Source organism: Poromitra crassiceps (genome assembly GCF_964638095.1).
Source record: "Poromitra crassiceps genome assembly, chromosome: 22".
NCBI classification, from domain to species: Eukaryota; Metazoa; Chordata; class Actinopteri; order Beryciformes; family Melamphaidae; genus Poromitra; species Poromitra crassiceps.
In genome coordinates, this window is record NC_139647.1 from 19,706,177 (window position 1) to 19,718,364 (window position 12,188).

A 12,188-nucleotide genomic window follows, 5' to 3' on the forward strand; every position below is an offset into this window, starting at 1 on the left:
GGGGCAGAGATAGTAGGAAGGCGAAGCGGCCCGACTGCCAACAGAGAGAGAGAGAGAGAGGGAGGAAGAGATGAAGCGAGAGAGAGAGAGAGAGAGAGAGGGAGAGGGAGAGGGAGGAAGAGATGAAGGGAGAGAGAGAGAGAGAGAGAGAGAGAGAGAGAGAGAGGGAGGAAGAGATGAAGCGAGAGAGAGAGAGAGAGAGAGAGGGAGAGGGAGAGGGAGGAAGAGATGAAGGGAGAGAGAGAGAGAGAGAGAGAGAGAGGGAGGAAGAGATGAAGGGAGAGAGAGGGAGAGGGAGGAAGAGATGGAGGGAGAGAGAGAGAGAGGGAGGAACAGATGAAGGGAGAGAGAGAGAGAGAGAGAGAGGGAGAGGGAGGAAGAGATGAAGGGAGAGGGAGAGAGAGGGAGGAAGAGATGGAGGGAGAGAGAGAGAGAGGGAGGAAGAGATGAAGGGAGAGAGAGAGAGGGAGAGGGAGGAAGAGATGAAGGGAGAGAGAGAGGGAGGGAGAGGGAGGAAGAGATGAAGGGAGAGAGAGAGAGAGGGAGGAAGAGATGAAGGGAGAGAGAGAGAGAGGGAGGAAGAGATGAAGGGAGAGAGAGAGAGAGAGGGAGGGAGGAAGAGATGAAGGGAGAGAGAGAGAGAGAGAGGGAGGAAGAGATGAACGGACAGAGAGAGAGAGCAATACCGGGAACAAGTAGTTCATGAAGTACCCTGTGTTGCAGATAAGATCATTCTGCTTCCCTGGCCGGCGTCGCTAACGCGATTTGAGCGAAAGGAACGCGGGCTTATTATGTCTTAAAAATAGCTGCGCTGTCACGCAAACAAACACTGGTCCCAAGTAATGAGAGACTGTTTTTTTTTCTGTACAATCCGTGACTTTACTCAAATAAACAAGGCAGGGTCATGTGTGTGTGTGTTCCGGTAAGCGAGGTTGGGTGGTGGTGGGTTGGTGGGACCTGCGGCATTGTGGGAAACGCGGTCCACCCTTAGACAACATGGCGGAAGAAGAGGCTGTGGGACGGGCCCGTCGCAGCCTGCGCATCCAGGCGGCCACCGAGCTTCCAGGACGGCTCGTAAGTCCCCGGTCCCGGGGTCCTCTGTGGGACACACACACAGGGGCAGTTCTTGGTGATGTCAGCAGAACCCAAGATGAGCCACTTGGCAGACCCAACTGCAAAAGTGGGCTTCAACCCCTAGAGGGCACTCTCATTGCTGCATGCAAATGATATAGTGTGTAGAATTCTAACCGTTTTACTCTCAAATGTGGCGATTTTGCCCAGAATCCTTCTGCAACACTACTCAAAAGCCATATACATTTACGTTCGTTTAAAGCTGGGAAAATGTGTCTATCTGCAGTAGCAGGATGTTAAGATGCAATGAAACAACGCTTTAAACAGACAGTATTGTAAGTAGAGAATAGCGAGATAGTTGGACTCACAGAGTGGACATGGTGGAGCCGCGGCACTGTGGACCTAAAGGAGGACGTGATGGCTTTGCCTGGTCCTGTCTGCGGGTTGTAGTGGCACGGGGCAGGTCCCTCCTTCTGGGGGGTTCAGAGATAGAAGTCGTCATTGATCGATTGATTGACTGATCAAACCTCAATAATATATTTCAGATCAAAGCTCCTGGTCCTGGGTGCGATCACACCTGCAGTTTGTTTTCTTTGGTCCTAACCATTAATGGTTGTTTACTTCCTACATAAAACAATGCAAGATAAATCAAGGTCCAAATGATTGGTAGCTTTGAATTTAGAAACTGACAATCATGCAGTCTTATTGAGATTGTTTTAGATGGGAACCCTCCTTTGCAGTATAGTTTATTGAAGAACACACCCTGAACTCATTTTGATTGGTCACTGCAACTGCTTCTTCCTGAAAACATGCGGCAGGTAAATAAAATGTGGTTGTACAGCTTTGGGGGTGGTGGTGGTGGTTGCTTAAACCTGCGCTAAACCTCTGGTATCACTCCACATTTACTCTTTAGGCTTTAGGCAAGGTGCCATAATAGTCTACTGGAAATTTCTTGGACCCAGTAATGTTGTTTCTTATGAACTTTTATGATTGAAATGTCATATTTATGCCTAGTGGATGAAATTCAACTTGGTTGCTAAAAGGGGTTTTAAGGGGGTATTTAAGTTCATAAGAAACAACATTACTGGGTCCAAGAAATTTCCAGTAGACTATTGTGGCCGTGTCCAATCACGGAAAGGCGCCTAACTTCCAAACGGATTCACGTGACACCATGAGACTTTGTAGAAACACTGGTCATGGGCCAAGGACAAAGTGATTAACTTTCCACGCCCACTGGCCAAAAGGAGGCGTGGCAATGGGGATAACATGCCGTGGCGGAGGTATGCACTCTACCGAGTGCCCTCTAGTTGTAACTTATCGAAACGTGACCAGTACATTTGTCTGGTCAAACAAATTCTTTAGGGACATCGGACCCAGTGAAAAAACCCTGTGACGTTACCCGACCGTTACGTGGGATGGGTACATCTCCCCATTATAAAGCAACCCAATTGGCACAATAAAATGTCACACTAATGAAAACCAGGATATATCAACTATACAGTAGTATCCTATAACCTAATATAATGCTATTGATTTTTGGGGGGGCTGCAATTTGTTGCTTTATTTTCATTGTTTTCTGTATTGTATACAATATACTATAGGCCAGTGATACTCAACTGGCCGCCCGCGGGCCACATGCGGCCCACGGGCGCCCCCTGGGTGGCCCGCGATGGAATTGCATTTTGTTTTTGTTTTTTTGTTTTTTACAGTGAACCTGAACGCAACATGCAAGATACCCGCTGAATAAGTGTCCAAATTTTCATGTCATTGTGGCCAATACTCCACTTCTGTTATAGCATTTCAGTCTGGAATATGGAATATCTTTCAATAATCTATGATTTAGCTGCTAAATTGTCAAATACCGCCATCTGCTCGCTACCCAGGCACTTATGTATGTACTTAATCTAACTAACTATCCGGTGTGCACAACATTGTCAGACTAAACTCCGGCTGAAACCCCAAAAACCTACAATCCGCTACAGAAAAATGTATATTGATTGTTTATTAACTGGCCCCTGGCCTTCTATCATTTCACGAAAGTGGCCCCCGGGCAAAGCAAGTTGAGTATCCCTGCTATAGGCTACTGTAAGACAGGATATAAGCACGATATGTGCCATTCAGTCTTGACCATACGCCAAACTCAATTAAACAATGTGGCGGTTTAACATTGCCTTGTTATTGGCAAGCGGTTCCCTTTGCAGTTGGGTTTTGTTTTGGCCATGGTCAGGCGTCCCGGTGCCTGGCAGAGATCTGCACTCTACTCTAGTCTGTTGATGGATTACATCCAATCTCCTAACAAAGCAGCACCGCCACAGTTCTCCTGGAAGAGGACCAAGGTGCATCTTCAGGTGTGTCGGCGCATTTATTAGGTGCCACCCGAGGTCAAATGGCATCGTTCTCACCTGGACAAACAAAGCAAACTTAAAGTGAACGCAGCAGAGGTGCAAGAAACTGCCAGAGAGACACCCCAACTTCCAGTCACTTCCTGTATCTCTGCCACAGAGGTTACGCCACTGCCACGCCCACTTAGGAGACTGGTCAGCCAATGAACTGTTATACCATTGACAGACAGCCAATCACAAGCTGATGACGACGCTCACTTAGGAGACCGTGAGGGTACCATTTCTCATGATTGGCGGAGCCTGGAGTGGGGTGTCTCTATCTATTAAAGGTCTCTGAAACTGCCCATACTATACTTGTCATATTGACCTACTGTACATGATAACCTCTATTGTTTTGTAGACCCAAATGAGAGAGCGGTGCTTTCACCAACACACTCAGGTCTCTCCCTCTCTGTCTCCGTTTTTTTTTGGTGATTTTTCAGCGTTATGTTTTATTTAGTAACATCAAAAGTCAGTTTCTGTCCCTCTCTCCCACTCTCTCTCTCTCTCTCTCTCTCTCTCTCTCCTTGTCTTTCACTTCTCCTTTCCTCCCACCCACTAACACACATAGTGGTCATCACCAGCGGCGTGCCATGCAGAAATAGCATCGCCCGCCCCCCCCCACACCCTCCCCTCCTCAGACATAAAACTGTCTCCCTGTCCCTGAACACAGGACCAGCTCTCTCTCTCTGGGAGAGAGAGAGAGAGAGAGAGAGAGTGAGGAAGACAGGGAGGGAGGTCTCTCTCTCCTCTCGTCTGCCCCTCAGACGTGCGCCTGCTACCGTTACATGTCATGTGATCCCCGGGTGGGCAGTTCACTCGATCCTCTGCCGCTGGGCCTGTGTGCCCACCTCGTTACATGCCATGTGATCCCCGGGGGGGCAGTTCAGTTTGCTGCTGGGCCTGTGTGCCCCACCTGTTGCACCCCAGAGGTGCTAATGCAGGTGTATTTCACAGGAGCCGGTGGAGAGGACTTGGGGGACTGAAACTCTCTTACGGGTGTGTCTGCCATGACGGTACCACTCGTGTGTGTGGGCGTGCTTGCATGTGTGTGCGTGTGTGTGTGTGTGTGTGTGTGTGTGTGCATGTGTGTGTGTGTGTGTGTGTGTGTGTGTGTGTGTGTGTGTGTGTGTGTGAGTGTGCGTGTGAGTGTGCGTGTGTGTGTGTGTGAGTGTGAGTGTGAATGTGCGTGTGAATGTGCGTGTGCATGTGCGTGCGTGCGTGTGTGCGTGTGCGGGTGTGTGTGTGTGTGTATTGGAGCCAAGGCACCTGGCCTAATTTGTGACTGCGGCGTGCTCCCAGTGTGGCGTGGAGAACTGGCACATGCTGCAAATGTCTGTGAAACCTTTCAACTTTGACCTTTTGTCAATTATGGGTGTCAGCAGGTACCCCCCCCCCCCCCCCCCCCCGGTATCTTCCTTAACCAGACTAGAACTTTCCATCTGTAGATCCCAAAGGACAATGGAGGCTTTAGTGAAGATGACGTGTCTCATTCCAAGAGCTCACCTGTCAATCAAACAGTGTGGGCGGAGCTTGGAGTGTCTGTCTCTGTTCGGTTTGAGTGCTCATGCTAACTACCCAGTTCTCCTATTTATTCCAAACCAACTGGAAACGTGGAACACATGACTTCATCACATGACCTTATCACATGACTTCATCACTATTGCATTATAGCAATCGGTGATAGAGAGTGGGACAGTTGTTCATATGCAAATGTTGAGGATTATTACTACAATTGTATTCAGCTCTCAAGACAGGACTTCCAAGCACAGCAGCACGTGCAGCAGTGGTGGCTGGTGAGCTTGGAAACAGGGGAGGAAGCTAGTGCGGCACTAGCCCCTTTTCCTTTTATAAAAGTAAAAGGTTTTCTGTGCAAGGCGAATAGAAACTCACGTCATATTAATATAATTCAAATACTATTCAACTTAAAAGGTCCCTTCAAAACATATTTTAAGATGCATAAAGACTATACTTTAATCGTCTAGTCTTAATCACTATGGCCCACTAGCTCAGAGAGTTGGATTGCTGTCTAGCAGTTTGGTGCTTGTGGGTTTGAGCCACAGTGACTTTTGAGGTTGTGGGTTCGAGCCTCAGTCAGTTTTGAATGTCGACAGCCAGAGGAAAGAGTCATTTAAAGCCCTGAGAAAACCTCATTCAATCAGTCTGACTTGGTGGCACAGAGAGTAGGCTTGCTGCCCGGCAATATTGAGACCTCAGCCACTTTTGCGGTCGTGGGTTCGAGCCTCAGTCAGTTTTGAATAATGACAGGCAGAGGGAAGAGACAAGAGCACCCGGAGAAGAGCTGTGAGTGTGAAGGGCAGCTGGTGGTGTGAAGGAATAATACACACAGTGACACCGGGGCCAGAGGTTGTGGGTTCTAATCCCGTTCAGCTGGCACTGCCTGGATCTAAAGGGGGGGATGTTCTCCCCCCCTGACCTCTGCAGAGACATGAGCAGAGGGTTATGAGACAGAAAACCACAGAGAGCTGAAATTTTACTGACATCGGAAATATGTTTTATGGAACTGTTCTGGTTGCTCCTCCTTGCTGCTAGGCATAAAAATAACTTTTTGAAAAACTGCTCTAGACTCAGTATATGACATGTCTGGATCTCTTTGCAGTCTGTCCACAGTGTCCATTTCAGTGGATCTGTAGGAGGCGCTGTGTCGCTCTGTGTATCTGCCTGTAGGAGGCGCTACGCTGGTGATGTTAAAGACAGGGCAGTGCTGTAATATGTCTCCTCCATCAGGAATCGAACCAACAGTCTACCTGTCAGACAGAGACAGCGACACAGCCGCTCAGCTGACTGAGATATGAGCTGTTGGGAGTTAAGCTTCTGATTTCTTCACACTGACAATAACACAACATAAAGAGTGAGACAGGTGAGATTTCTACCAGTGAGTTTAGCTAGAGTCAGGGACTGACTAGTCTCCTTCATCAGCTTATTTATATCAGTGTTCAAACTACTGGTGATGATAAAGAAGGATCACTGCTGCAGCTTATAATGTGAGTACTGCCCAAAAAAATTTGGGCGTTTTTTTTTCCGTGTGCGCGCCATACCTGTATACAGTGTGGCATAATTGTGCTTTAAGTAAAACAGTTGTCTAATGGTAAAGTAAAGGCGAAATTAATTATGCAAAGGACAAATAATATGAAAACGAATAAGCAAGAATATGAAAATGGATTAAAAAATGCACATTTTAAATTGCATTTTGCAAATCAGCATCAGTCTTTCATTTGTCAAATTAATTAATTTAATTTAAATGGCTCATTTATAAGCATTTTTATTAATAAGGTTTATAAATAGTTTGATCAAACAGCTCATTTAAAAGCATTTTTTTCTTCTAGAAGCCGTCTGGAAGGTGATGTAGCCTACAGTAACCTAAGCGAAAAGCACATTAGATTGTGCACAAAAGAAATCCATGCAGTCAGCAGAGAAATCCTTATCCAAAGCAAAAGATTCCCACCAGGAATAAAAGAACAGACACCGAATTGGGCACTGGGTGGGCAATTTTTCTCTCTCTCTCTCTCTCTCTCTCTCTCTCTCTCTCTCTCTCTCTCTCTCTCTCTGCTGTCCTCTTCCACCTTACGTCTAGCTTGACGGTGCAGCTGAGCTGATAAATGCCGACTTGTTCAACGAGCAACAGGTTAGCGGATGTGATAGATAACATCATTATCAGTACAGGGGGACACACTCTCAACAGTGCTGCTGCATCAACATGTTAGTTACATTCCAATTCATCAACTTTGGAGCGTTATTTACCCCCCCCCCTTCCCGACATCCTAGGTTGACATGCTTCGTCCCAATCGATTCCTTATTTCTTCTAAATTATTAGGCTACAGACCGCTTTATAGATCCACACTGTTACAGCAGGCAACATCAAACTTAAGTTAGTTAGTTAGTCTGTCAGTAAAAGGCTTGATGGATGAACAAATCAATCAAAAACACTTCACTACGTCCAACATAGGCTACAAGATTCGTTGCAATTTGCTATGCAAATTGCTGTTTCGTTCCACGCTGGTTCCGCGCTGCCAAATTCAGTTAAAAAATGTGCGAGTTTAAGATCGCCAAATGGCGGGCTATTCAGCATAAAACAATATAATACGAAAAAGTAGCACTGCTTGGTGGACGCCGAATTTAGTAGAAGACCCGGATAACTCGAACTGAATTGACTTACTTGAATATCCATGCAGTCTGTAGCCGGTGCGAGTGCAGCCGATGAGGTTAAATTATCCCAGTGTTTGCTTGTGAGCCTCTGTCCTCCGTGTGAACCACGCTGCCCTCTCTAAACTCCGCGTAATACAATGCAACGACTGTCTGGCTTGTGAGCTAACTTACTGCTTGATAATATAAAATATAGGTTAATAGGAAAAGAGAAAGGGGAAAATATAGGTGCTACTGTCTGTAAATCTATCTATTAGCCTGTCAGGTCTTCATTTCCTGTATTTCCAATGGAGCGCTGCGGATTCAACACGATTTTCAGACGTAGGCTATTCAGCATTGGACAATACAGAATGTCAATCACTGTCAGCCATCTATCCAACCAACAACCAATTAGATTTCACCTGGTTTAACCAGGGTAAGGGCGTGCGAACCTCCAGCTCAATGTGATTGGTGGGAAAACACATCACTCTCACGTGTTTCTGTCAGGTTTCTGTGAATTGCAAGTGTTTTTCAACCAATCATATTTTTCATTAGATAAATGACCAAATAAATAAACACCCACAGGGCAAAGTTTTTTTATCTGCCTACTAAAGGCTGGGACCAGGGCCAGAGTGACTCTCTGCATGGAGCTCTCCTTTCCATCAGTTCAGGTCACTGTTGTTTAAGCATATGAGAATATAATGAATGGAAAAATGAGCGTCTGCACATAAGAAAAAACACATTTGATTGATATTTTATTATAAAAAAAAAATTTAAAAATGAAAAAAAAAAAAAAAAAAAAAAAAAATTATAATATTTTTTTTTATATAAAATCCCCAATCTAATAGAGGAGGACCATCCTCCTATGCCTCACTGGAAAAACCTCCTCTGACGTGCAGGATAGCCTGGGTAAACCCAGCCCCCAGTGACCTGCTCTCAGGCTTACCCTGCTTACAGTCACAAGGTGACTAGTGACTAGTGACTGAGAGCAGGTCTGAGAGCAGGTCACGTGGGGGCTGGGTTTACCCAGGCTACGTGCAGGAGATATGTTGCACAAAGCAACGTGTTGTGTAGGAGATGTAGGACACATGTAGGACTCATGTAGGACACATGTAGGACACATGTAGGACACGCGACGGCCCCGGGATGGAGAAATTACGTCAAATCAGAATAAGAGAATTCTTTTTGTTGTCAGTTCACTGGAGGTTTCCCTTTTGTAATGTGGGGAAATCAGTTTGCATATCATCAGAAGCAGAACCAAGGGGCAACCACTAGTTCTGCAAAATGAAGCCAATGCAGAAGTGCCATAAACCTGCGTTATGCTGAATGGCCAACAGGAGGCAACTCAACCTGATGACCCTACTTCTCACTTGATCATGACCTCAGTAAACACTTTCCTGATGAGTTGATTGTCTCAATCACTAGTTTCAAGTCAAGTCATTAGCAGGATGTTCATTTTGTCAATTATGCTCCCATTTAGAGTAGGACAGACATACCGTAAAATAGACTATATTCCGGGGCGTGATTGACAGGTCGCCTGTCCAGTGATGGCGCAGCTCGCCGATAGCAGGCCGTGCTGCGGGAAACCCCGGGTCTCACGCCACCTGCTTCTGCCACCAAATAACCAAGATGGCGACGGTCAAAATGACAAACTCAAGGCTTCAAAACAGGAGGCCCACAAACCAACGGGTGACGTCACGTTGACTATGTGCATATCTTTATATGATCAGAAATTCCTTCCTTTGCCATCACGGCGTGGACGCACTGCATACGGACACAGATTCCCAGCATAAACCATTAGGCCCGCTCGCTGACCTTTGACCTACTAATATCTAATCCAACCTGTCCATCGCCATCAGGGGCATCAGCTGTCTGACCACCGGTCGCTACGGGATTTGCTTCGCCGCTTAACCTTTGACAATAAACTTGTCTCCGAGTCGGGCGTGACACCGCCGAAGGCAGAAAACTGCTCCCGACTCTGCAGTAATAACGCCCTGGGGGTTTCTTAGCGCCTTTCCTTCTCTGTCAACACCCGGCAGCTGCCAGCGCGTCTCAGATATCCACCGGCTACCGGCCGTGGGCACACACACTGGTAAGGCTGCAACCCTGCAATATGAACCAATCTGACCCATCACCAGCCAGCGCAGCCAGCCAGCCAGCGCAGCTATAGTGCCATAACAGGCGCTTAAATGGGGCAAATGATATAATCAGACCAACCTCTGGGATCGGTTTTCCTCCTGACCGTTATGGTTGTCATAGCTGACTTCCTTGTGCACGGTGCAGATCGCAACATGAGGTCATAGGGTAGCTGGTAACCCAAACCTATTGAAAGTACATTGTAAATGGACCCTTTTTGTGGGCAATGGAAAGAGATAATAAGCAGGTCTTGGTGATTAGATACTTACGGGCGGAAAGGCGATACGCTGCACGGCAGACCGAAACATCACATGCCTGCGGGGAGACGAGACAGAGAAGAAAGAGAGGCTGTCAAAAAGAGAGAAGAGGGGAAGAAAAGAAGAACGTGTGATCAGAGGGGGGAGAGAAAAACGAGAGCGGGATGGAGATTGCTCCCGCCATCTTTGTTTTCGAAGACGATTCGAGAGAGAGAGAGAGAGAGAGAGAGAGGGGGGGACGAGAAGTTGCGCGGAGGATAGAGGAAGGAGCTCGGTGATCAAGATGATGATTCACGGGACGTCTGCACGCCACTATAGTGACTCAAGAGGGAGGCTGATCTGAGGGGAGGCGGTTTGTCAAGCGCTTACGTGCAGGGGAGCTTCTCCACCGGTTCAGCTGTCAGGTTGTGGTCGCACGGCGAGGTGTTTACGTCCTGCCGATAGGGAGGAAGAGAGTGGAGATACAACAGCACTCGTTTGAGAAGAGGCATTTGACGACAAAGTGCTCCTGTTTTCTATCTTCATCCAGTCTGAAGACGAGATAAGGCAGCCATTGTGGTGTGTGGGTGCCACAATGCCGTTCCACCGTCAACACATTGTCAAAACATAATGAAGGAATGAATAGTGTTAAGCCCCCTGACGAGCACAACGAGCCCATTCGTCGAGGTCGGCCATGTCATGTACGCTCTAGTATTTGTGGTGTGTGTCCCACAACGTTGGATCTAGTCTGCTTTGAAGGCAGCTGCTTTTTTTTCCACAAATGACCCGACAATTGAATCAGTGTTGGGTCATTTGTGAGAGAAATCACTCTGATTGGCTGGTCAAGGGGTAGAGAAATCACTCTGATTGGCTGGTCAAGGGGTAGAGAAATCACTCTGATTTAGTGCGGTTTCTCCTTATTTTTCAGCAAAAGACCAGACAAGGGCTGACCTTCGCCAGTGTCGTTTGCAACTTTTTATTATCACGCATATCCCCGATTAGAAGTAGCTGGTATATTACGAAACCGTTTAAGTGAGCGAAATGGTATTAGTGTTTCATGAATCGGGTCTCACGCAGGTGCAGAACGTAGGTGCTAGCTGCCCGTTTGCGGTGTGTTGAAATGCAACTTCATGGCCGCAGCCGACACAGGAGACGTGAGCTGACCTATCGCTCGTCATCTAGTCGCCGTTAGTAGTCCTTTGAAGTGTTTTCGCTGTGTCAGCGCCTTTGATTACTAATTACACCTTGTTTTGAATAAGATACTATAATCCAGGCTGCATGTGTAGAGTCAAGGCCTATGATGTCATTACTGCCTATAGAGAACACTGCATGAAATAGACCACGCCCATCACGGGGGAAAGCGCTCCATTCACTTCCATACACCAGCGTCATTTTCCTTGAATTAAACATAGCTAAAAGCTGTTGTGTGGTGGGGCTGCGCAGATAACAAATGTAAAAAATCAACAATTAAAGTTTTTGTTGTACTCCCGAGCAAAACAAGGAAGCCACTGAGAATTGGCGAGAAGAAAAATGTGGATCTAGCTGTCAAGGAAGTAAGTTGGAGTGTTCATCTTCCGTATATATGATCTTTGTGTGCAACACATGACATAGGATTGGGGGGGCGTTGTTTCCCCCCGTTTTGGTCGTGGTTTCTGAATGATGACGCGCTCCGCAGTAGTATAGTATAGTAGTATTTTTGCCAGTAACATAACTTATTTGATCATTGCCTTTGTTATATTGCTGACTGTATTTTTTTTTATGATTATAATGTAATAACACTCTCAACAAATCTCTTTCATAATTTTCACTCACAATGCATTTTCCTTATCAAGTAAGAAATAAGAGTGCATGTAGGCTATGAACACTAACAGTAATATTTAATTGAACCAAGTGTTCACATTTGTATTTTTGTATTGTAAAATGAAGAAATTGGCGGTCATATCGGGTCATATCATTATCTGGCACGCCCAGCAGCGACCCTCACCTTATCTCTGACGCCCAGGGTGATGATGTCTGGCCGGGGGCAGCTTTTGAAGGCGTAGGAGGCGGGGCGCATCAGGAGCTGCTGGGTGGAGTCGGGGTAGTCGTACGCCCCGGGTAAAAGCAGATCTCCACTGGGCGCACCCCAAGTCTGGACCTTACTCCTGCCTGGCCCTTTGAACCCGTAGGTTTGCCTCACCGGGTTCAGCTCCGCTTCCTCGATGAAGTCCCGCACGTGGTA

The 12,188-nt window shown here is 46.8% G+C and overlaps 1 protein-coding gene across 1 annotated transcript in view; it reads right to left on the reverse strand.

Annotated features, from left to right (window-relative positions):
- Positions 1 to 987: 987 nt before the first annotated feature.
- The window catches only part of stpg4 (sperm-tail PG-rich repeat containing 4), a gene marked incomplete at both ends in the record, with an annotated part of 12,064 nt that continues 863 nt past the window's right edge, over positions 988 to 12,188 (reverse strand). Inside the window, 5 exons of the mRNA XM_083658586.1 lie at positions 988 to 1,098; positions 1,440 to 1,544; positions 10,001 to 10,046; positions 10,358 to 10,422; positions 11,952 to 12,188. The exon at positions 11,952 to 12,188 is cut by the window's right edge and continues 21 nt beyond it. Of these exons, the coding sequence (XP_083514712.1) occupies positions 988 to 1,098; positions 1,440 to 1,544; positions 10,001 to 10,046; positions 10,358 to 10,422; positions 11,952 to 12,188 (564 nt within the window). The remainder of the gene's footprint in view (positions 1,099 to 1,439; positions 1,545 to 10,000; positions 10,047 to 10,357; positions 10,423 to 11,951) is intronic.